The 26,293-nt window shown below is 42.6% G+C and overlaps 1 protein-coding gene and 1 pseudogene across 1 annotated transcript; both read left to right on the forward strand.

Annotated features, from left to right (window-relative positions):
* The first annotated feature begins 19,898 nt into the window (after window positions 1–19,898).
* Window positions 19,899–20,956, forward strand: LOC114906522 (annotated as a pseudogene).
* Window positions 20,957–24,983: 4,027 nt separating this feature from the next.
* On the forward strand, window positions 24,984–26,025 carry LOC114905755 (melanoma-associated antigen B5-like). Its single transcript, XM_029240158.1, is given in 3 exon segments — window positions 24,984–25,359; window positions 25,362–25,927; window positions 25,930–26,025. Coding segments are annotated over 3 exon segments (1,038 nt in total).
* The last annotated feature ends 268 nt before the right edge of the window (window positions 26,026–26,293 follow it).

A 26,293-nucleotide genomic window follows, 5' to 3' on the forward strand; every position in this document is an offset into this window, starting at 1 on the left:
TGTGGGAAGCAGTCGCATAGCACAGGGAGATCAGCTCGGTGCTTTGTGACCACCTAGAGGGGTGGGATAGGGAGGGTGGGAGGGAGGGAGACGCAAGAGAGAAGAGATATGGGGATATATGTATAACGGATTCACTTTGTTATAAAGCAGAAACTAACACACCATTGTAAAGCAATTATACTCCAATAAAGATGTTAAATATATAAATAAATAAAAAGCCTACATACTATAGGATTCCATCAACATTATATTTTGGAAAAGGCAAAACTCTAGAGAGAGTAAAAAGTTCAGAGTTGTCAGGGGCTCAAAGTGAGGTTTTGAGGGATGGACAGGTGGAGCACGGGGGATTTTTAGGGCAGTGAAACTCTTCTGCATGATGCTCTGTTGGTGAGTAGATGACATCATGCCTTTGTCAACCACTATAGAAGTGTAAAGCACAAAAAGTGAAAGTGTGTTATAAACAGTGGACAATAGTCAATAATAATGTATCACTATGAGTTGATCAATTATAACAAATGAACTTGTATTCATTGAACCAATACAACATGTTAATAATAGGAGAAACTAACTGAAAGAAGTGAGTGGCTGTATGGGAACTCTTTGCACTACAAAATACTGACCAATGGAAATCACTGCATTAACAGAGAAAGGAGAAAATGCATTTCTAAAGGGAAAGAATATTTGTCTCTACACTTCTATTCTCAAGCCTTTTGACACCAAATGTATGGGCGTTTTCTTTTGTTTTGCTCACACAAAGCAATTCTCTACCACCAGCTGGGTAACCGACAATTCAATTCCGACAATATCTACTTGCAGTTAGCATCAGATCCCACAAGGTAAAGACTCCTTCCCACAGGCTAGCCCTACACTTAATCCAAACCCAGGTCTCCCATAATTCTGACTGACTGGCTATAAATTGGGGGCTCCCACAACCCCCTCCCAGGGTTTGGCAATTTTCTAAAACGGCTCAAAGAACTCAAAGAAACAGTGTACTTACTAGATTACTGATTATAAAAGAATGTGCCTCCCTAACAGCCAAATGGAAGAGATGTTTAGAAGTGAGGTGTGGGGAAGGGGTGTGGAGCTCTCATGCCCTCTCCAGTTGCATCACCCTCATAGCACCTACATGCGTTCAGCAAACTGGAAGCTCTTGGATAGGATTCTTATTCAGGCTTCATTACACAGGCATAATTAATTAAATCATTGGCCACTGGTAATTAAGTCAATCTCCAGCCCTTCTTCTCTAAGAGGCCAGAGGGTAGGACTGAAAGTTCTTGCCCCTGATCATATGGTGGGTCCGCCAGGCAGCCCCTCACCCTTAGGGGCTTTCCAAAAGTCACCTCATTAACGTAAACACAGGTGTCGTTGAAAGGGGCTTGTTACCAGTAACATGAAACACTCCTTTCACCTTTCTTGCTCTTTTCACTTAGGAAACCCCAACAGTTTTAGCAGCTCTGGGGACAAAGACCAAATATATATTTCTTGGTATAAATCACAATATCACAATTTAATTATATGCAGGGGTAAAGAAAGGGCCTTTGATAAAAATTTTACACCAGTCCATGGTAATAACTTTTCGCAAACTTACATTAGTAGGAAATTTCTCTTCTGTAAAATCTATACGTATTAAGCATACTTAAATGTGGAATGTTACCAGAATTCCCAGTAAAATAAGAAACAACAGACGGATATATGGTACCATCTCTACTATTTGACAAGAATTTTCCTGCTCTACCACGTGAACATCTTGGAAATCATCACTCCCATCCTCACAATGACAAAAAGCTGAACAAACTGAAAATCAACAACTCTTCTTAGATCCATCAGAGAATTGAAGTTACAGGGAAAACCAATGCTTCAAAACTGAAGATGCAGGCAAATACAGAGAATCACAGCTCACTGGGAGCAGAAAGTCCTGGATCCAGGAAGGAGGAGAAAAATTTACATTGTACTTGATGCAACACTGGAAGCTATGTGTGACAAGCTTCAGAGCCCAAAACTCCTAGCAGCCTAATCTTAGGGGAGCCAACACACTTCTGTGAGTTTTACCTTCTGGGGTCCTAACAGGTTCTCATGGTAAAGATCCAAGAAAAATTTCCTCACGCTTCTGGCATGATGGGGACATAAACCCTTTTGAAATACACCTAGGAAAAAGTAACCATTTTGAAACACAGGTCCAGATGTTTCTCTTCTGTGTACTTTCCTAAACCAACTACCTTGGATGAAGGGAAGATCCTAACTCCAGCCCCCTCCAGACTTCCTATGTCACATAACAGGGCGGATGAAAGCAGAGTAGCACTTGTAAAGGCAATAGCCCAGGGGCACAGAGCCACTAAAACATGGACAGCTAATCACAGGATTATAGAACACTTCCCAGACACCTTACCACTGCATCAACAAGGTTCCAATATAATACCAGAGGATTACTGCTGAAAGAACTGCAAGGCTTAGACTACTTATGAAGGCGTTCCTAGGGAAAACCAAAGACAACAAGAACACTCAAGGAAATTGAAATCTCAGGCGCCTAGAGTAAGAGCAAACAGTAAACACGACATAACTCTTATGCAGGTAAACACAAACTCTCATGCTAAAGGCCCTTTAAATCGATTCCTATTTTCCAATACATTAAGTCCAGCCTTCAACGAAAAATTATAAGATATGCTAAAAGGCAGCAAAGCAGAGTCTGATTAAACAACGCAAGTAAATTAACCACACTCAGGTATAGGAGATAATCTGGAATATCAGACTAGGATTTTAGAATACTTATGATTCATGAGCTAGGCCTCTAATGGAAAAAGTGAACAACGTGCAAGAATAGTAGGTAATGTACGTAGAGAGACGGAAACTGTAGGAAAGCATCAAAAGGAAATGTGAGAAATCAAAAACATCGTAACTGACATGAAGAATACCACTGATAGGCTCACCAGTAGACTGCACATGGCCAAGGAAAGACTCAGTGAAATTAAAGATATACGTTGATAGAAAACCCTCAAACTAAAAAGCAAAGAGAAAACAAAATAATTTTTAAAAAAGAAAAGACTAACCAAGGATTGTGGAACAATTACAAGAGATGTAACATATGCATAGTGGGAGTAATCTGAGAAGAAACAGAGAAAGAAGCAGAATTTTCAAAGTAATAATGACTGAGAATTTCCCCAAATTAATGACAGACACTAAACCACAGATCTAGGAACCTCAGAGAACACCAAGCAGGATAAATAGAAAAAAAAATCTACACGTAGCCATATCATACTCAAACTGCAGAAAACCAAACAGAAAGGGAATTCTTGAGATGAGCTAGAGAAAAAAAGAACTTACTCTAGAGGAACAAGGGTAACAATTACCAAGATTTCTCTTCACAAACGATGCTATCAAGAAAAGACTACAGTTAAATTTTTAAAGCATTGAAATGAAAAAACCCAACAACAACAACAAAAACACTACCACCAACCTAGAATTCTGTAGCCAGGGGGAGAAAATCCTTCAGCAGTAATGACAAATAAAGACTTTCTCTGACAGACAAAAAAACTGACGGAAATTTGTCACACAGATCTACTTTGCAAGATATGTTAAAAGAAGTTCTTCTGGGAAAAGGAAAATGATATAGGTCAGAAGCTTTGGCTGACGTAAAGAAAGGAAGAGAGTAACACAAGAAATAAATAAAGATTTAAAAAGCCTTTTATTTTTATTATTTTCAACTGATCAAAAAAGATAACCATTTCTTCAAAATAATAATATAACAGCAATGCATCCAGTGGTTATACATTATGGATAAGAGAAATAAATGGCAGAAATGGTATACTTGCACTGTTACGAGATACTTGCACTAACCGTGAAGCAGGATGGGGTTATTTGAAAGAGGACTTGAATACGTTGGAAATGTATAACGCAAACGCTACAGAAACCACTAGAAATTTTATAAATGTATAACTGATATGCAAAAGAAGAGAAAATGGAATAACATGAAACCTTGAATTAAAACTAGAGAAGACAGAAAAAGAGCACGAGATTAAAAAGGAAACAAAGAGTAAGCTCAAGGAGTAGAAAACAGTTACAAATATGGTTAATGTTAATCCAACTATATCAATAATCACTTTTAATGTGAATGGTCTAAATATACCAATTAAAAGGTAGAGATTCATAAAAAAGAATGAAAACAAAGGAGATCTAACCCTATGCTGTTTACAAGAAACACACTTTAAATATAAAGACATGAAATGATTAAAAGTAAAGGGATGGATAGAATACCCAGGTCATGGAAGCAACCTAAATGCCCATTGACAGATGAATGGATAAAGCAGGTGTGGTACATATATACAATGGAGTATTACTCAGCCATAAATAGGAATGAAATTGAGTCATTTGTAGAGACGTGGATGGACCTAGAGACTACCATGCAGAGTGAAGTAAGACAGAAAGAGAAAAACAAATATCGTATATTAATGCATACATGTGGAATCTAGAAAAATGGTACAGATGAACCAGTTTGCAAGGCAGAAATAGAGACACAGATGTAGAGAACAAACGTATGGACACCAAGGGGGGCAAAGCGGGGGTGGGATGAATGTGGGGATTGGGATAGACATATATATACCAATATGTACAAAACAGATACCTAGTAAGAACCTGCTGTATAAAAAAATAAAATAAAATTCAAAAATAAAGTAAAGGGATGGAGAAAACTCTACCATGCTAATATGAGTGAAAAAAAAAACCATCTGCTCTAGCTATATTATTTCAGACAAAGCAGTAGTCACAACAAGAAAGTCAGAAATAAAGATGGGCATTACTTAATGATTAAGTGGCCAATTCTCAAAGAAATCATAGCAACCCTTAATGTGTATGCACCAAAAAATTCTGTTAAGATACACGAGGCAAACACTGATGAGACACATCTACTCTTAGAGAAGGAGATGTCAACACATCTCTTTTCATAACTGACAAATCCACTAGGCAGAAAATCAGTAAGGTGCAGTTGAAATGAAATGATCTAAATGACATTCATAGAATACTTGACAAAAGCAGAAAGCACATTATTTTCAAGTCCACATGGAACATACACCACGATAGATCACATTCTATGCCATAAAACACACATCATCAAATTTAAAAGAATATAAATGATACAAAGAATAATCTCATTCTGTGATGGAAATAAACTAGAAATTGATAACAAAAAAGTAGCAAGAAAATCAAGGGTATTTAGAGATTAAACAATATACTTCTAAATAACACATGGGCCAAAGAGAAAATCTAATGAGAAATTTTTAAATATGTTTAAGTAAATGGAAACAAAATTACAACTTATTAAAAGTTGTGCTATTCAGCAAAACCAGTACTTAAAGGGACATGTATAGCATTGAATGTCTATACTAGAAAAATCTAAAATCAATAATTTAAGCTTCTACCTTAGTAAACTGGTGAAAGAATAGAAAAAAAGCAGAAGAAAAAGAAATAATAAATCAAAGCAGAAATCAATGACACTGAAGAAAGGGGAAAAAAATAGTGAAAAGCAACAAACCCAGAAGCTGTTTCTTTGCACATATCCAAAAGAAAAAAAAGAAAAAACAAGATGACAGTCTAACCAGGCTACTCAAGGAAAATAAAAAGAGAGAACACACCAATTAAACCGCTAATAGCAGAAATGAAAGAAGGGCCATCACTACTGATTCCATGGACATTAAAAGGATAATAAATGAATATTATAAACAACTCTATGCCTACAAATTTGAAAAGTTAAATCGACAAATTGCTTTAAGATACAATTTCCCAAAATTATACAAGGATAAATAATCAGAATAGGTTTGTATCTATTAAAGAAATTTAATCTATAATTAATAAGCTTCCAGTAAAGACAGCACCAGGCCCAGATGATTCCACTGATGAATTCTAACAAAAAGTTAAGGAAGACATGAAAACAATTCTCTACAATCTCTTCCAGAAAACAGAAGCAGAGGGGACACTTCCTAATTCATTCTATGAGGCCAGCATCACTCTAATGTCAAAACCAGAAAAAGAAATTAAAAGAAAGGAGAATTGACCACCAATATCCCTCATGAACATAGATGCAAATTCCCCAACAAACTATAAGCAAAACAAATCTAACAATGTATAAAAGGAATTATATACCACAACTCAGTGGACTTTATTTCAGGTGTGCAACATTCGAAAATCAGTAATGCTAACTCATCATATCACTAGGCTAAAGAAAATAATCACATGATCATATCAATAGGTGAAGAAAAGAATTTGATAAAATCCAATACGTATTCATCATAAAATTTCCCAGCAAACTAGAAGTAGAGAGGCATTGGCTCAGCTTCATATACTGAATAGAACATCTAAAAATTAAAAAACAGGTAAAACATCCTACTTCATACAGAGAGGATAGATGCTCTCACAATAAGATCAGGAACAAGGCTAATATATCCCTTCTTACCATGCCTATTCAACACTGGACTGGAAGTCCTAGCCAATGCAATAAGATAAGAGAAGGAAGCAAAAGATATACAGATTTGAAAGGAAAAAATACAACTGTTTTTGGTCACAGATGACCTAATTGTCTACGTAGCAAATATCAAATAATCAACAACAAGAAAACTCCTGGTATTAACAAGCCAAGGTTAATATACAACAGTCAATTGTTTTCCAATAAACAAATGGAATTTGCAATTGAGAAACCTAATGCCATTTACATTAGCACCAAAAAAAGATTGATTATAAATAATTCTTAGAAAAATAAGTATAAGATTTATATGAGAAATACAAATGTCACTGAAAAAAATTAAAGAAGATCTAAATAAATAGAGAAACACTCCATGTTCATGGATAGGAGAATGCAAGATTGTTGAGATATCAGTTACTCCCAACTTGATTTATATACTCAATACAATTCTGCTCAAAACTCCAGCAAGGTGTTTTGTAGATAGTAACAAACAATCTAGAGTTTATATAAAAAATGAAAAGATCCATAATAACCAACTCAAATCAATACTGAAGAAGATCAAAGTCAGAGAACTGATATTACTGGATTTCAAAACGGACTTTAAAGCTACAGTAATCAAGACCACATACTATTAGCAAAACAAGAGACAAACAGACCAAGGCACAGAATAGAAAACCTAGAAACAGACCCCTCATACAGTCAACTGATCTTTAACAAAGGAGCAAAGGCAATTCAATAGACAAAGGAGTCTTTTAACTCACACTGCTGGGACAACTAGACATCCATATACAACAAAAAAGAATGCGGATACAGACTTTACATGTTGCAAAACAATTAACTCAAAATGGATCACAGACCTAAATGGAAAACTCAAAATTAAAAAATATCCAGGGACTCCCCTCACGGTCCAGTGGTTAAGACTGCACTTCCACTGCAGGGGGCATGGGTTTTATCCCTGGTTAGGGAACTAAGATCCTGCCTGCCATGAGGAGTGGGAAAACAAACAGACCAAAAAAACAAACAAAACAGAAGGTAATATAGGAGAAAGTCTTGGGTTTGGCGACGAGATTTTAGACACAACACCAAAAGCACAATCCATGAAAGAGAAAAATGATAAGCTGAACTTCATTAAAATTAAAAACTTCTACTCTGTAAAAGGTACTATTAAGAGAATGAAAAGACAAGCCGCAGACTGGGAAAACAATAATTGCAAGACACATATCTGATAATAAACATGAATCAAAAATATACAATGAACTCTTAAAAAACTCTACAATAAGAGAACAAAAAAGTCAATTTAACAGTGGTTAAAAGAGCTGAACAGACGCCTCACCAAAAATATACACAGATGGCAAATAGCATACGAAAAGATGATCAACATCACGTGTCTTCACGGAATTTGAGATTAAAACAACAATGAGATACCTATTAATATGGCTAAAACAAAAACAAACACCAGACAATACCAAATGCTAGCAAGGATGGGGACCAACAGGAACTCTCATTCAGTGCTAAAGGGAATGCAAAGTGATGGAGACACACTGGAAACTGTCTGGAAGTTTCTTTTAAGCTAAACATAATCTTATCATATGATCTAGCAATTAAACGCCTAGGTATTCACTCAAAAGAGTTGAAAACTTATGTCCACCCAAAAGCCTTCAAACAAATGTTAATAGTACACTAACTCATAGCTGCCAGAAACTGAAATCAACCAAGATGACCTTCAGCAGATGAATGGGTAAACAAACTGTGGTAGTCCACATGATGGAATGCTATTCAGCCATGAAAAGAAATGACATTTCAAACCACAAACAGATATAGAGAAACTTAAATGTATATTGATTAGCAAACGGAGCTAGTTTAAAAAGCCTACTTATTGAGTTATTTGTAGTGAGGTGGATGGACCTAGAGTCTGTCATACAGAGTGAAGTAAGTCAGAAAGAGAAAAACAAATACTGTATGCTAACACATACATATGGAATCTAAGAAAAAAAAATGGTCAAGAAGAACCTAGGGGCAAGATGGGAATAAAGATGCAGACCTACTAGAGAATGGACTTGAGGATACGGGGAGGGGAAAGGGTAAGCTGTGACAAAGTGAGAGAGTGGCATGGACATATATATACTACCAAATGTAAAATAGATAGCTAGTGGGAAGCAGCCGCATAGCACAGAGAGATCAGCTCGGTGCTTTGTGACCACCTAGAGGGGTGGGATAGGGAGGGTGGGAGGGAGGGAGACGCAAGAGGGAAGAGATATGGGGATATATGTATAATTGATTCATTTTCAGAAACTAACACACCATTGTAAAGCAATTATACTCCAATAAAGATGTTAAAAAAATAAATAAATAAAAAGCCTACATACTGTAGGATTCATTCAATATTATATTCTGGAAAAGGCAAAACTCTAGAGAGAGTAAAAAGTTCAGAGTTGTCAGGGGCTCAAAGTGAGGTTTTGAGGGATGGACAGGTGGAGCACGGGAGATTTTTAGGGCAGTGAAACTCTTCTGCATGATGCTCTGTTGGTGAGTAGATGACGTCATGCCTTTGTCAACCACTATAGAAGTGTAAAGCACAAAAAGTGAAGTGTGTTATAAACAGTGGGCAATAGTCAATAATAATGTATCACTATGAGTTGATCAATTATAACAAATGAGCTTCCATCCATTGAAACAACACAAAATGTTAATAATAGGAGAATCTAACTGGAAGAAGTGAGTGGCTGTATGGGAACTCTTTGCACTATCTGCTTAATTTTCTGTAGTCTGAATCTGTTCTTTAAAAAAGTCTATTGATTTAAAAACTAGAAAAAAATCTGGACAAGAACACCTAGCCAGTACAGAGCTATATACAACAATACCAAATAAATAAGAGTCATGAGTAATGAAAAGCAAAAGATAGCAATGCTAATAATTTGATCCTCTAATTAAAACTCTAAGGGAATAGGCACAGAAAATAGTCAAACATATAAGGAACTTCAGAAACCTGGTGGAAAAAAGATGACTACAGCGAAATCAAGAGACTGGCCAGAAACAGTATCAACAATTCCTTAGATCATGTTGACAGAAAATACATCAGGAGCTTCAAGATGGCAAAAGAGTAAGACACAGAGATCACCTTCGTCCCGCAAATACATCAGAAATACAAGTACACATGGAACAACTCCTACAGAACATCTACTACTGAATGCTGGCAGAAGACCTCAGACCTCCCAAAAGGCAAGAAACTCCCCCACGTACCTGGGTAGGGCAAAAGAAGAAAGAAAAACAGAGACCATAGAATAGGGACGGCAACTGCACCAGTGGGAGGGAGCTGTGAAGGAGGAAAGGTTTCCACAGACTAGGAAGTCCCTTCGCGGGCGGAGACCTGGGTGGCGGAGGGGGAAGCTTCAGAGCCGCGGAGGAGAGTGCAGCAACAGGGGTGCGGAGGGCAAGGCTCAGAGATTCCCGCACAGAGGATCGGTGCCGACCAGCACTCACCAGCCCGAGAGGCTTGTCTACTCGCCCGCCGGGGCAGGTGGCGGTTGGGAGCTGAGGCTCAGGCTTCAGGGCTTCGGAGGTCGGATCCCAGGGAGAGGACTGGGGTTGGCTGGGTAAACACAGCCTGAAGGGGGATAGTGCGCCACAGCTAGCCGGGATGGAGTCCGAGAAAAAGTCTGGAGCTGCCGAAGAGACAAGAGACTCTTTCTCCTCTTTGTTTCCTGGTGCGTGAAGAGAGGGGATTCAGAGCGCCGCTTAAAGGAGCTCCAAAGAGGGGGGCGAGGTGCGGCTATCAGGGCGAACCCCAGAGACGGGCATGAGATGCTAAGGCCGCTGCTGCCGCCACCAAGAAGCCTGTGTGCAAGCACAAGTCACTCTCCACACCTCACCCCTCCCGGGAGCCTGTGCAGCCCGCCACTGCCAGGGTCCCGTGATATAGGGACAATTTACCCGGGGGAACGCAGGGCGCGCCTCAGGCTGGTGCAACGTCACGCTGGCCTCCGCAGCCGCAGGCTCGCCCCGCAATCCGTACCCCTCCCTCCCATCGGCCTGAGTGAGCCAGAGCCCCCGAATCAGCTGCTCCTTTCACCCCGTCCTCTCTGAGCGAAAAACAGATGTCCTCAGGCGACCTACACGCAGAGGCAGGTCCAAATCCAAAGCTGAACCCCAGGAGGTGTGCGAACAAAGAAGAGAACGGGAAATATCTCCCAGGAGCCTCAGGAGAAGCAGATTAAATCTCCACAATCAACTTGATATACCCTGCATCTGTGGAATACCTGAATAGACAACGAATCATCCCAAATTGAGGAGGTGGACATTGCGAGCAACGATATATAAATATATGTTTTCCCTTTCTCTCTTTTTTGTATGTGTGTATGTGTATGCTTCTGTGTATGATTTTGTTTGTAGAGCTTTGCTTTTACCGTTTGTCCTAGGGTTCTGTCTGTTCGCCTTCTTTTTTATTACTTAAAACATTTTTTCTTAATCATTATTTTTTATTTTAATAACTTTATCTTAATTTACTTTATTTTATCTTCTTCTTTCTTTCTTTTTTTTCTCCCTTTTATTCTGAGCCATGTGGAGGACAGGCTCGTGGTGCTCCAGCCAGGCATCAGGGCTGTGCCACTGAAGTGAGAGAGCCAAGTTCAGGACACTGGTCCACAAGAGACCTCCCAGCTCCACGGTATATCAAACGGCAAAAATCTCCCAGAGATCTCCATCTCAATGCCAAGACCCACCTCCACTCAATGACCAGCAAGCTACAGTGCTGGACACCCCATGCCAAACAACTAGCAAGACAGGAACACAACCCCATCCATTAGCACAAAGGCTGCCGAAAATTATAATAAGGCCACAGACACCCCAAAACACACCACCAGACGTGGACCTGCCCACAAGAAAGACAAGCCTCATCCACCAGAACACAGGCACTAGTCCCCTCCACCAGGAAGCCTCATCCACCAGAACACAGGCACTAGTCCCCTCCACCAGGAAGCGTAGACAACCCACTGAATCAACCTTAGCCACTGCGGACAGACACCAAAAACAACGGGAACTACGAACCTGCAGTCTGCGAAAAGGAGACCCCAAACACAGTAAATTAAGCAAAATGAGAAGACAGAAAAACACACAGCAGATGAAGGAGCAAGGCAAACACCCACCAGACCTAACAAGTGAAGAGGAAATAGGCAGTCTACCTGAAAAAGAATTCAGAATAATGATAGTAAAGATGATCCAAAATCTTGGCAACAGAATGGAGAAAATACAAGAAACATTTAACAAGAACTTGGAAGAACTAAAGAGCAAACAAACAGTGATGAAGAACACAATAAATGAAATTAAAAATTCTCTAGAAGGGATCAATAGCAGAATAACCGAGGCAGAAGAATGGATAAGTGACCTGGAAGATAAAATAGTAGAAATAACTACTGCAGAGCCGAATAAAGAAAAAAGAATGAAAAGAATTGAGGACAGTCTCAGAGACCTCTGGGACAATATTAAACACACCAACACTCGAATAATAGGGGTCCCAGAAGAAGAAGAGGAAAAGCAAGGGACTGAGAAAATATTTCAAGAGTTTATAATTGAAAACTTCCCTAATATGGGAAAGGAAATAGTTAATCAAGTCCAGGAAGCACGGAGAGCCCCATACAGGATAAATCCAAGGAGAAACAGGCCAAGACACATACTAACCAAACTATCAAAAATTAAATACAAAGAACAAATATTAAAATCAGCAAGGGAAAAACAACAAATAACACATAAGGGAATCCCCATAAGGTTAACAGCTGATCTCTCAGCAGAAACCCTGCAAGCCAGAATGGAGTGGCAGGACATATTTAAAGTGATGAAGGAGAAAAACCTACAACCAAAATTACTCTACCCAGCAAGGGTCTCATTTAGATTTGACGGAGAAATTAAAACCTTTACAGACAAGCAAAACCTAAGAGAATTCAGCACCACCAAACCAGCTTTACAACAAATGCTAAAGGTACTACCCTAGGCAGGAAACACAAGAGAAGGAAAAGGCCTGCAATAATAAACCCAAAACAATTAAGAAAATGGTAATAGGAACATACATATTGATAATAACCTTAAATGTAAATGGACTAAATGCTCCAACCAGAAGACATAGATTGGCTGAATGGATACAGAAACAAGACCCGTATATATGCTGTCTACAAGAGACCCTCTTCAGACCTAGGGACACATACAAACTGAAAGTTAGGGGATGGAAAAAGATATTCCATGCAAATGCAAATCAAAAGAAAACTGGAGTAGCAATTCTCATATCCGACACAATGGACAAAGACTAAGACTATTAGAAACAAAGACTATTAGAAGAGACAAAGAAGGACACTACATAATGATCAAGGGATCAATCCAAGAAGAAGCTATAACAACTGTAAATATTTATGCACTCCAACATAGGAGCACCTCAATACGTAAGGCAAATACTAACAGCCATAAAAGGGGAAAGTGACAGTAACACAATCATAGTAGGGGATGTTAACACCCCACTTTCACCAATGGACAGATCATCCAAAATGAAAATAAATAAGGAAACACAAGCTTTAAATGACACATTAAACAAGATGAACTTAATTGATATTTATAGGACATCCCATCCAAAAACAACAGAATACACATTCTTCTCAAGTGCTCGTGGAACATTCTCCAGGATACATCATATCTTGGGTCACAAATCAAGCATTGGTAAATTTAAGAAAATTGAACTCGTATCAAGTATATTTTCCCAACCAGAACGCTACGAGACTAGATATCAATTACAGGAAAAAATCTGAAAGAAATACAAACACATGGAGGCTAAACAACACACTACTTAATAACCAAGACATCACTGAAGAAATCAAAGAGGAAATGAAAAAATACCTACACACAAATGACAATGAAACATGATGACCCAAAACCCATGGGATGCAGCAAAAGCAGTTCTAAGAGGGAAGTTTGCAGCAATGCAATTCTACCTCAAGAAACAAAAGAAATCTCAAATAAACAACCTAACCTGACACCTAAAGCAATTAGAGAAAGAAAACAAAAAAAGCCCGAAGTTAGGAGAAGGAAAGAAATATTAAAGATCATATCAGCAATAAATGAAAAAGAAATGATAGCAAAGATCAATAAAATTAAAGCCTGGTTCTTCGAAAAGATAAACAAAATTGATAAACCATTAGCCAGACTTACCAAGAAAAAAAGCGAGAAAACTCAAATCAGTAGAATTAGAAATGAAAAAGGGGAAGTAACAACTGACACTGCAAAAATACCAAGGATCATGAGAGATTACTACAAGGAACTCTATGCCAATAAAATGGACAATCTGGAAGAAATGGACAAATTCTTAGAAATGCACAACCTTGCGAGACAGAACCAGGAAGAAATACAAAATATGAACAGACCAATCACAAACACGAAAATTGAAACTGTGATTAAAAATCTTCCAACAAACAAAAGCCCAGGACCAGATGGCTTCACAGGCGAATTCTATCAAACATTTAGAGAAGAGCTAACACCTATCCTTCTCAAACTCTTCCAAAATATGATAGAGGGAGGAACACTCCCAAACTCATTCTACGAGGCCACCATCACTCTGATACCAAAACCAGACAAAGATGTCACAAAGAAAGAAAACTGCAGACCAATACCACTGATGAACATAGACGCAAAACTCCTCAACAAAATACTAGCAAACAGAGTCCAGCAGCACATTACAAGGATCATACACCATGATCCAGTGGGGTTTATTCCAGGAATGCAAGGATTCCTCAATATATGCAAATCAATCAACGTGATACACCATATTAATAAATGGAAGGAGAAAACCCAGACGATCATCTCAATAGATGCAGAGAAAGCTTTCAACAAAATTCAACACCCATTTATGATAAAAACCCTCCAGAAAGTAGACATAGATGGAAATTTCCTCAACATAATATAGGCCATATATGACATACCCACAGCCAACATCGTCCTCAATGGTGAAAAACTGAAATCATTTCCACTAAGATCAGGAACAAGACAATGTTGTCCACTCGCACCACTCTTATTCAACACAGTTTTGGAAGTTTTAGCCACAGCAGCATTCAGAGAAGAAAAAGAAATAAAAGCAATCCAAATTGGAAAAGAAGAAGTAAAGCTGTCACTGTTTGCAGATGACATGATACTCTACATAGAGAATCTTACAGATGCTACCAGAAAACTACTAGAGCTAATCAATGAATTTGGTAAAGTAGCAGGATACAAAACAAATGCACAGAAATCTCTTGCATTCCTATACACTAATGATGACAAATCTGAAAGTGAAGTTAAGAAAACACCCCCATTCACCATTGCAACAAAAAGAATAAAATATCTAGGAATAAACCTACCTAAGGAGACAAAAGACCTGTATGCAGAAAATTATAAGACACTGACGAAAGAAATTAAAGATGATACAACTAGATGGAGAGATAGACCATGTTCTTGGAGTGGAAGAATCAACATTGTGAAAATGACTCTACTACCCAAAGCAATCTACAGATTCAATGCACTCCCTATCAAACTACCTACCACTGGCATTTTTCACAGAACTAGAACAAAAAATTTCACAATATGTATGGAAACACAAAAGACCATGAATAGCCAAAGCAATCTTGAGAAAGAAAAATGGAGCTGGAGGAATCAGGCTCCCTGACTTTAGACTACACTACAAAGCTACAGTGATCAAGACAGTATGGTACTGGCACAGAAACACAAATATAGATCAATGAAACAGGATAGAAAGTCCAGAGATAAACCCACGCACATATGGTCACCTTATCTTTCATAAAGGAGGCAAGAATATACAGTGGAGAAAAGACAGCCTCTTCAATAAGTGGTGCTGGGAAAACTGGACAGCTACATGTAAAAGAATGAAATTAGAACGCTCCCTAACACCATACACAAAAATAAACTCAAAATGCACTGAAGACCTAAATATACGGCCAGACACCATCAACCTCTTAGAGGAAAACGTAGGCAGAACACTCTATGACATAAATCACAGCAAGGTCCTTTTTCACCCACCTCCTAGAGAAATGGAAATAAAAACAAAAATAAACAAATGGGACCCAATGAACCTTAAAAGCTTTTGCATAGCAAAGGAAACCATAAACAAGACGAAAAGACTACCCTCAGAATGAGAGAAAATATTTGCAAATGAAGCAACTGACAAAGGATTAATGTCCAAAACATACAAGCAATTCATGCAGCTCAACATGAAAAAGATAAACAACCTAATCCAAACATAGGCAGAAGACCTAAACAGACATTTCTCCAAAGAAGACATACAGATTGCCAAGAGACACTTAAAAGAATGCTCAACATCATTAATCATTAGAGAAATGCAAATCAAAACTACAATGACATGTCATCTCACACTGGTCAGAATGGCCATCATCAAAAAATCTACAAACAGTAAATGCTGGAGAGGGTGTGGAGAAAAGGGAACCCTCTTGCACTGTTGGTGGGAATATAGATTGATATAGCCACTATGGAGAACTGTATGGAGGTTCCTTAAAAAACTAAAAATAGAACTACCATATGACCCAGCAATCCCACTACTGGGCATATACCATGAGAAAACCATAATTCAAAAAGAGTCATGTACCAAAATGTTCATTGCAGCTCTATTTACAATAGCCAGGACATGGAAGCAACCTAAGTGTCCATCAACAGATGAATGGATAAAGAGGATGTGGCACATATATACAATGGAATATTACTCATCAATAAAAAGGAACGAAACTGAGCTATTTGTAGCGAGGTGGATGGACCTAGAGACTGTCATACAGAGTGAAGTAAGTCAGAAAGAGAAAAACAAATACCGTATGCTAACACATATAGATGGAATCTAAAAAAAATAATAAATGGTCATGAAGAACCTACGGGCAAAACGGGAATAAAAATGCAGACCAACTAGAGAATGGACATGAGGATATGGGGAGGAGTAAGGGTAAGCTGGGACAAAGTGAGAGAGTGGCATGGACATATATACACTACCAAACGTAAAACAGATAGCTAGTGGGAAGCAGCTGCATAGCACAGGGAGATCAGCTCAGTGCTTTGTGACCACCTGGAGTGGTGGGATAGGGAGGGTGGGAGGGAGGCAGATGCAAGAGGAAAGAGATATGGGGATATATGTATAGGTATAGCTGATTCACTTTGTTATAAAGCAGAAACTAATACACCATTGGAAAGCAATTATACTCCAATAAAGATGTTAAAAAAAATCAAAAAAAAAGAAAATACACCATAGACAAAAGCAACAGTATGAAAACATACCTAGAAAGAAACCATACAAATGTGTATATAATCTACATGGAGGCAACAATAAGAATTTCCTGATTGACTTAGGAAAAAGAAGTCTCAATCAGAATAGTATGTTATGTGTATTCGTCAGGCACAGATATTGTAAGAATATCGATTTTCCTTAATTCATTTACAGATTTAGCACCTTATCCATAGCAGCTGATGACAATCAAACATGGGCTACTGTTTCCTGTACCCAAAATCAACCACAGAAAAATTATAGAAGGAATAAAGAAAAAACATTAACAAGAAAATTTTAAAAAACTAAATAATCCCTGAGGGACAATAAGTCTCCACTGAACTAGAACCTGAGTGTGGGCAGGAAGGGGGATGCCCTGAATTCGAGACAGGTCTATAGCCTGCAAGAGAGGCAGATGACAGGATTGATTAGAGAAAAGCCTATAACGTTGAGCCCTTGATTCTTCCACTGTGCTCTGGGACCATGAATCTGTACTGCTTCACTGAAGGAATCTGAGGCAGCATTTCAGAGCCCGCATGCCAGGAGCATGGGACACCAAAGATTGGGCTGGATGTGGCAGTATGGTCCACAGGCTGTGAAATAACCATCTGAAACTTTCTTAGTGCATGACAACTGGCCTTTTTAAGTGATCATCTTAATAGACTATCGCACACGGACTACAAGAGAAAAGCAAGTAACACAGTAGTTGTACAAAAGGACAAAAATTAATTTCTGAACTTTTGGGCAATGCCCCTGATGTCAACAAACAGAGACCACAGTGGGAACTGTCAGGCTAAGGCGCCCCTTCACTAACTCCTCTGGGATTCTGTGGGGCGTGGTTGGGGACAGGGATGGATTCATACCAGAGAAGGAAGGAATTGCAGGCCCTGCCAGCAGTCAACGTGAGGACCTTGAGTGAGACCTGACGGGCTCCAAACCACAGAAGAGAGTCTCGCCTCCTTTCCCCTCAGCTCATCTTACCTGCAGCAGCCATCTCTGGGAGGCTCCAGGCAGAAGTGTCCAGATGAGATGTGCCTGCACTTCACACCAGCAGTCTCAGGGAGTTGATGTCTTTGATGTGAGGCCTTGGCCTCAGGTCAGCAGACGGGAGGTAGTCCAGCACCTACAGGGAGTCAAGAGAAGACACTGAGAGAGGATTGAGAGCAGCATCCGCCATAGAAGAGGGGGCCCCAAAGAGCCCTCACTGTCAGTCTCGGGGGACCCAGGCATGGCTGTGAGGCTCAGGGCCCCCGATACTTCCGGCTGGGGTGCCGACAGAAATGAGAGCCAAGGTGTGACGCCTGCTGACTCAGCTCAGCAGACGGAAACGTCCCAGGACCCGCCAAGAGTCAACGGAAGGCCCTCGTGCCAGGCCTGCGGGAAGGTCCCCCAGAAACACCCCCCAACCCCCCGTCCCGCCCCGGCCAGGCCCTGGCCCCGCCCCTGCTGTCCTCCCGGACCCCAGATGCGCATGACCGGATGTGACGTCCTCCTAACCGCGCTGTGGGGGCGCGCCATCTTAGAGAGCTGCTGTCCAGCGACGGTGAGCCGCGGGAGGAGTGCCACGTCTCGTCAGGTGTTAAGGTGTGAGATGACCCCAGTTAGAAGTGCGGGGACATGCCCCCGACACCCCCAATCCCCATTCCCTCCGAAAAGAGGCGGCCACACAGGCCCCGCCCACCCCGCCCCTGCTCTCGGCCCCAGAGGCTCGGGCCTGGCTGTTAGGCCCAAAGTCCATCCGCTTCCCCCGCGGGGTCTCGGGCAAGGAAGGCCTCGCTCTGAGGCTGCTGGACCCTGGCTCAGCTCAGTAGAGGGAGCGCCCCAGGCCCTGTGGAGTGAAGGACGGGACCCTCGTGGGGACCAAGGGGCTCCACACCCCAGAATGGCGGCCACGCGGACCCCGCCCCTGACGTCGGCCTGGGAGCCTCCGGGCAGGTCTAAAGACTGAGGGGCTCCCTCAGTGCGAACACGGACGGACGGACAGACGCGGGAGACCCAGGGAGGAGGGGGCCTTGTCCTGAGGGGCTGGCCGCAGGTCAGCAGAGGGAGGATTCCCAGGGCACGGGAGGAGTCAGGGCGAGGACCGTCCTCCCCATCGCAAGGGCACCTCAGAACCCCTCCCCTGTTGTCAGCCGCTTCCTTCTGCCCACACACGGAGGGAGGGCTGCTGTCTGAGAGGACAGGTGCAGGCCAGCAGAAGGCGCGTCCCTAAGCACTCCCAAGAGTCAGCCCAAGCCCCTGAGTGAGGGCCAGTGGGGCCGCCAGCCACAGGGCCTCGACCTGTCTGCTGCACGCTGCAGGCTTGGTAAAACTCTGCCACATGGTGGCCGCGTGGTCACCCTCACTGCCTCCGAATGAGACTCAAGGAGGTGCCGGCACTGGTGCGAGCAGATGGCCCTCGGGGCAAGAGGAGCTCCAGGCTGCACTGGCCGTCCAGGGAGGACCCCGAGTGAGGACTAAGGGAGTCACCCACCCCGAAGAGAAGGGACAAGAGAGAATATGGCCCGTTCCCCTCCTGTCAACCCTTAAACTCCCAAGAAAGGCCTGTGAGGCTGAGCCTGCCCGTAATTTCCTCCCCTCCTGTCAACCCTTAGACTCCCAAGAAAGGCCTGTGAGGCTGAGACTGCCCGTAATTTCCTCTGCCAGGTCCGAGGGAGGGTAGAGCTTTGTTCTGAAGGGGCAGCCACCAGGCAGCAGAAGGGAGGGTCCCAGGACCCTTCGGTGGTGGGCTGAACGCTCCCTCCTTTCCTCCTCCTGGGTGTCATGGAAGATGGTGGTGTCAACTTCAGAGCAGCAGAGGGGATGGGGTGGGGGTGTCTTGCCAACAACTGTCATCCTGACTCTGAATGGGAACCGTGGGGACCTACCTCCCCTGCCAGGCCCCACTGTCACCCCCGTACCGCCCAGGCAGGGCTGGCTGGCTGTGCCCCACGGCTCACTCTACCGTCCTCCACAGGGGTCTCAGGAGACAGGCTGAGCAGGAGAACAGGAGCCCTGTGGGTCCTCGAGCAGTGCCCTCAAGGACCCTGCAGAGGCGGCCTTGGTTAAAGCCAGGGAGGAATCTCCCCGCTGAAGGTGCTCACAGCATCTCCTTGTCCCTCCCCCAGGTGCCCTCGTTGCCTGCCTTCCAGCGCACACTCCTGCCTGCTGGCCCTGACCTGTGTCATCATGCCTTGGGGCCGGAAGAGCAAGCGCCATGCCCGCAAAAAACGCCACCAGGCCAGGGGGAGACTCAGAGTCTCAAGGGTGCCCAGGCCACTGAGGAGGCGGCGGCGGTGGCGGCGGCAGAAGAGATAGAAGAGTCACCCTCCTCCCCCGCTTCTGTTTCTCGGGGTACTCCCCCGAGCTCCCCTGCTGCTGGCACTCGCCAGGAGCCTCAGGGAGCCCCAGCCACTACCTCTCGTGATGAAGGGGTTTCATGCCCAGGATCTGAAGAGGGTGCCCAGAGCCAAGATGAGAAAAGTGCAGGTACCTCCCAGGCAGCACCTTCCACTCACAGCAGTTGCAGAGATCCTCTGAGCAGGAAGTCCACAATGTTCGTGGAGTTCCTGCTGGAGAAGTACATAACGAAGGAGCCCATCCTGCAGGCAGCACTGCTGAAGACTCTCAACAAGAAGTACAAGAAGCACTTCCCTCAGATCCTCAGCAGAGCCTCTGATATCATGGAGGCGGTCTTTGGCCTCGAGCTGAAGGAAGTCGACCCCAGCAGTCACTCCTACGCCCTCATCAGCAAGATGGCCCTCCCCAGCGACGGAAGTCCAAGTGATGAGTTCAGGATGCCCACGTCCGGTCTCCTGATGACTGTCCTGGGCGCGATCTTCATGAAGGGCAACCGTGCCACCGAAGAGGAGCTCTGGAAATTCCTCAATGCGTTGGGTTACCATGCTGGGAGGAGGCACTTGATCTTCGGGGATCCCGGGAGGCTCATCAGCAAAGATTTCGTGCAGCAGAAGTACCTGACGTACCGCCAGGTGCCCGACAGCGATCCTCCGCGCTATGAGTTCCTGTGGGGCCCGAGAGCCCACGCTGAAACCAGCAAGATGAAAGTGCTGGAGTTTGTGGCCAAGATCATCGGTACCGTCCCCAGTGCCTTCCCAGATCTCTATGAGGAGGCTCTGAAAGATGAGGAAGAGAGAGCAGCAGTGAGAGCCGCGGCCAGGGCTGCAGCTGTTGCTGAGGGCAGAGCCCCTTCCAGGGCCCAGGCCCGCAGCTCCTCCCACATGTAGGGAGGGAGGCCGCGGGCAGTTTGCTCACTTTGTTTTGGAAGAGAGCAGTCAGGCTCCTAAATAGTGCAGAGTAGTAGGGGTGGAGGGAACAAAACATATATGTTCTTACAGTTTTAAGTAGTATGGTAGTTTACGTGCAGTTAGTTTTAGTAAAATATATATCTCTTTCTTTTTTCCAAATGAACAATACCTAGTTAAAGATAGATGATTGGTAGATAAGTAGGTAGAGAGATGCTAGATAGATAGATTTATGATAGAGATGTTTAGTATCTTTTCAAATGTTATTACTTCATTGAATGTTTATTTTGCTTTAGAATCAAAGTGTATTAATGTCATGGATGTCATGTTTATTGCTGTTCAGTTTTAAGATTAAGAGTTTGCTATTTGCAGAAAAAACTGAAAAGCCTTCAATATTTTCATTTTGCTACAGAACAAGGTAACATGGCATTGGAATAGGATTTTTCGTGGAAACGAGAAAGAATCCCACGAGAAACTATTGGGGATCTCAAAATGGTGATACAAAAGTAAAGGCTGGTTAATTCTTAGTTTGCCTTCTTTTCTTTCTCTTTGCTTGTAAAATTAAATAATATATACCTAGCTTTGCTTAGGTTATTCAAACTGTTTGAAAATTAAATCATGGTAAATAAGACTTCTTGGTCATTCCTTCTTTTTTCTCTCAAATTAATTGACCATCTTCTCTTTGGAAGCCTCTCCAATACTACTATGGTTGGTAAGAAAATGAAGACCAAGCCACTGCCCATAGAATTTTTAGAGTCTAGCATCAGTTATCATGTAAGGAGGATGGTAAGATACACTCTAAGAAAAAAACAAATGAACAATTTTTTTTTTAAAGTGAGGGCGTGGAAGAGGAGGTTCCAAATGAGAGCAAGGAGTGTAAGTTACCTGATAAAGGCAGCGCTGGGTCTTGGGAAACTTCTAGTCCCTCGGCAGGAAGTAATTCACAGTCAGGATGCATGGTGGGCTAGATGAAGCTGTGGGAGTGATGGAAAGGGCCACTCAGATGGTGTTTCTCAGAGTTGAGAGACTAAACCTGGAATGGAAAACATATCTTCACAGTTAACTTTGGGATGTGGAAAAACCAGAGAGAATCCCCACCTAGGGAATGGAAGGGGTCCTATGCACTTGCTCCAGGGCAAGTGAACACTCAAACTAGGTGTTTTAGGCATGAGCTGTCCAGAGAGTTTCTGAGAAATAAAGGTGATACTCATTGAAATGAGATGCCAAGAAGCCACTGGACTGTCTCTCTTTTTGTGGGATGGGACTGCCAGAGCTCACTCCAGTGAAAGGGCATTTTAATTAGGTTATTTTGAGTGTAATTTGGCAAACTCTAAGGGAGGGCTCAAATTTTAGTGGCAATGGTATGAATGAAATTAGGGGTGGTTTGGATGAAAAGGCACCTGGGAGGGAAGTTGTTGGTCCTTGAGACAAATGAACTCCTAGTTGCATCCATCTGGAGAAGATGACCCCGTACCAATATTAAAACAAATGCTCTAATAGGGAAATACTACTTAGTTTTACTCGCTTGGCATTTTGGCTGATGTGGATTTCTATATTGTTTAGAGTTGCATATTCTCTAATGTAGGCTGGAAATAAAATTCTGTGAAGGAAGTTTGTTATTTGGGATCAAAATCATCTTAGTAATAACTGCCATTCATTGAAAGTACCAAACTTTGTCTCAAACTGCCAGGTGGTTTACATACATGCATGCCTGTGGTCCTACACTATAGACTTTTTCAGACTCACTTTGCAGATAAAGAAGTTGGAATATTCTCAAATTCAAGGCTGGTAAGTGACAGCTGGACTGAACCCTGGCTCTGAATCCCTCTAGAGCCCGCACTATACCACTCTTACCAGGCTGAGGCCGACCTTGGGTCACTTCATTTTTCTGATCACTACTCCAAAATGTATTTCAGGTGTTAAAAAGCAGGACTTCATACCCCAAACATGGTTTTGGAAGAAAAAGCTCCAGGAATAAGTAATAAAAATATGAAAATAAAAGTGAGGTACAAATAAAGAAATAGATAGCGTTTGGTGACAATATATCTATGAAGGAAATGTCAGTAAACCTCAAAAGATCAGGGGCTCACAAAATCATTTAATTCAGCCCTTTCCCTGTAGAAAGTAAATCTATTAGAATTGAGGTTATATAAGGCTATATCTGGCCAGTGAAGAGAAGGAAGAGATCAGCATGTTTTCTCTGATAGCACAACACGTGTGCTGGAGCCCTTGCTTGGCTGCAGCTTCCCATCTCACATTACTCCTGGGGCTCAACCTATTCCTGCAAGATTTGTTGTAGGGAGATCAATTAAGAGTTTTCAAGGATGTGGCATTTCCCAAGAAGCCTTTTATAGAAGAGATAGGAGTCAAGGTGAAGACTTGATGAATGAGGACTGAGACAAAAACCACATAACAAGTCACAGAGAGACTGGCCTGTGTCTGCTCTCAGACTTAGAAGGCCAAGGCAGGGCTGCCAGGCTGAGCATCCCCTCACTTATTTTCAGGGTTTAGAGGAACATAAGAGCTTTGGTCTAAATGGGTGACTTTAAGTTGAAAGAAAGAGGAAACTTAGGGCCTCTCAGAAGTCAAGGTGAGGAACCTGAGTGAGGACTGAGGGCACACCCCTACCCTGAACACAGAGAGCCCCAAGGAGCCTGAATCCTGATGTCAACACTGGAAGGGCACAGGTAGGAGTAGCCTCATGTGGCATTCCCAGACTTTGCCTCTCTGGCACCTCAGGAAGTGAGGATTTTAGTCTGAGGAGAGGGTCCTTAGGTAAACAAAGGAAGGAGTCCCAAACCCTGCCCGGAGTCAAGGTGAGAATCCCGAGTGAGGACTTAGGGAAACCTCTGCCTTTAGACTGTGAGAGAACCCCACAGAACCATGCCCTTCCTGGTATCCCTGGTATCCCTGGGCTTTGTTGACATGATGTGACATATTTCCCCCTATGGTGTCACAAGGGGGTGAGGGACATGGTCTAAGGGGTACGGCCTAGGGCCAGCAGTGGGATGATTTCTAGGTTTTTCGAGAGACCAGGTGAATACCCTGAGGACTAAGGGAACCACATACCCCATAACCATAGAACTCATTCCTTACTCTCAGCCTCAGAAGACCAAGGACAGGTATGGTCAGATGAGGAGAGAAGAATCTCACTTTCTCCTAGGGGTTTCAGGGTGGTGCTGGCCTTAGTATAAGGGGCAGGCCTAAGGGCAAGAGAGGGTGGAATTCCAGGCCATGACAGAGGTCAAAGCAAGGACTGAGGGATCATTTACCACTAAATAGAAGTGATAAGGAATCCAGCCCTGCTCCTTGTTACAGCCCTTGAGGATCCAGGGCAGGGCTATCAAGCTGAAGCTCCACCAACACTTATTTGTATCAGGTCTATGGGAAGTAAAATCCTTAGTTTGAAGGTGTAGCCACCATTCAATGAAAGGGGTGGGGATATCAGGCCCTATGTGTAGCCAAATTAAGGACCCTTAATGAGGACTGAGGACTCCAGAGGCCAGGACAGAAAACTCCCCACTGAGCAGTCAGTACTGGGGGCACCTGGACAGGGTTGATAAGCTGAGGACCCCCTTCATTTCTTTCTCATAGATCCCAGGGAGGTTTGTGATGTCAACCTCAGAACAGCAGAGGGAATGGGTCCCATGACCTGCCACCAGTTGAATGACGGTCTTGAATGTGACATAAGAGACTCCTCAACGTAGAAGACCACCAGCCCGTGCTGTTGCCCCAGCATGCCTGAGGCAGGGGTGGCAGGATGCAGCCTAAAGATCATTCTAATTTCCTTCAACAGGTTTCCCAAGGGACAGGCTGATTAGGAGAACAGGAGCCCTATGGGTTTTTAGAGCAGTGCCCTCAAGGAAAACTACAAATGTAGCCTTCCTTATAACCAAGGTGGTATTTCCCTGCTGAAGCTGCACACTCTCTCAACCTTCCTCATCCAGTGGACCCTTATCCCCTGCTCTTCTACTCACACGCCTAACCATTGTCCCTGAGCACAGTCATCATGCCTCGGGGTCAGAAGAGTAAGCTCCGCACCGGTGAGAAACGCCACCAGGCCCAAGATGACTCCCAGAGTCACAGGAGAGTTCAGGCCACTGCAGTAAGAGAAGAACCCCCCTCCTCCTCTTCTCCTGTTTTGGAAGATAATCTCCAGAGTTCATCAGCTGCTGGGTCAAATAGCACTTCTCAGGGGTCTTCAAAAGCCCCATCGACTACCAACACTTCTTCAAGTACTTTTGACACAAGGTCTGATGAAGATGATAACAGTCAAGATGAGGAACATCCATGTTCCTCTGATGTCTCACCTTCTACTGAGAGCACATACAGTGATACTCTAACTAGTCAGATGGATTTGTTGGAGCAGTTCCTTCTGTACAAATATAAATGAAGCAGCCCATTATGAAGGAAGACATGCTGAAGATTGTCAACCAAAAGTACCAAGACCGATTTGCTGAGATTCTCAAGAAAGCCTCTGAACGCATTGAGGCTGTCTTTGCGGTTGACTTGAAGGAAGTCGACTCAACCATCCACTCATATGACCTTGTCAGCAAACTGAAACTCCCCAACAATGGGAGGGTGCGTGCTGGTAGGGGGTTACCTAAGACCAGTCTCTTGATGACAGTCTTGGGTGTGATCTTCATGAACGGCAACTGTGCCACTGAGGAAGACATCTGGAAATTCCTGAATATGATGCAAGTATATGCTGGGAGGAAGCACTTCATCTATAGAGAGCCCAGGAAGCTCATCACCAAAGATTTAGTGAGGCTGAAGTACCTGGAGTACCGCCAGGTGCTTAACAGTGATCCTCCGCGCTATGAGTTCCTGTGGGGCCCAAAAGCCCATACTGAAACCAGCAAGATGAAAATCTTGGAATTTTTGGCAAAGGTCAGCGATATGGTTCCCAGTGCCTTCTCATCACGATATGAAGAAGCTTTTCAAGATGAGGAAGAGAGAGATCGAGCCAAAATTGCAGCCAGGCCTGGAAATACTGTCACTTTCAGGCATGTTCCATGGCCACGTCCAGCAGCTTCTCCCACCCTTACTGAAGTCTGAGACTTTTTAAAAATCATCCAGATAAGAAAATTTGACATCACAATAGGGATTTTTGTTGAAATGGGAAAGAATCCCAAAATAAAATTGTTGGGATAATGGAATGAAAAAATAAAAAATAATTAAAAAGAAAACATGATAAACCTTGATTTTTCTTAATCCTTTCAGTCTTCTGTTTTGTAAAATTAAATGATTTATACCTCAATATGCTTAACTTATTAAAAAATGTAGGAGGTATTAAATCTTAACAAGTTAGACCTCTTA

The sequence above is a fragment of the Monodon monoceros genome, unplaced genomic scaffold (assembly GCF_005190385.1).
Source record: "Monodon monoceros isolate NGI ecotype Baffin Bay Population unplaced genomic scaffold, NGI_Narwhal_1 Super_Scaffold_22, whole genome shotgun sequence".
Taxonomy (NCBI): Eukaryota; Metazoa; Chordata; class Mammalia; order Artiodactyla; family Monodontidae; genus Monodon; species Monodon monoceros.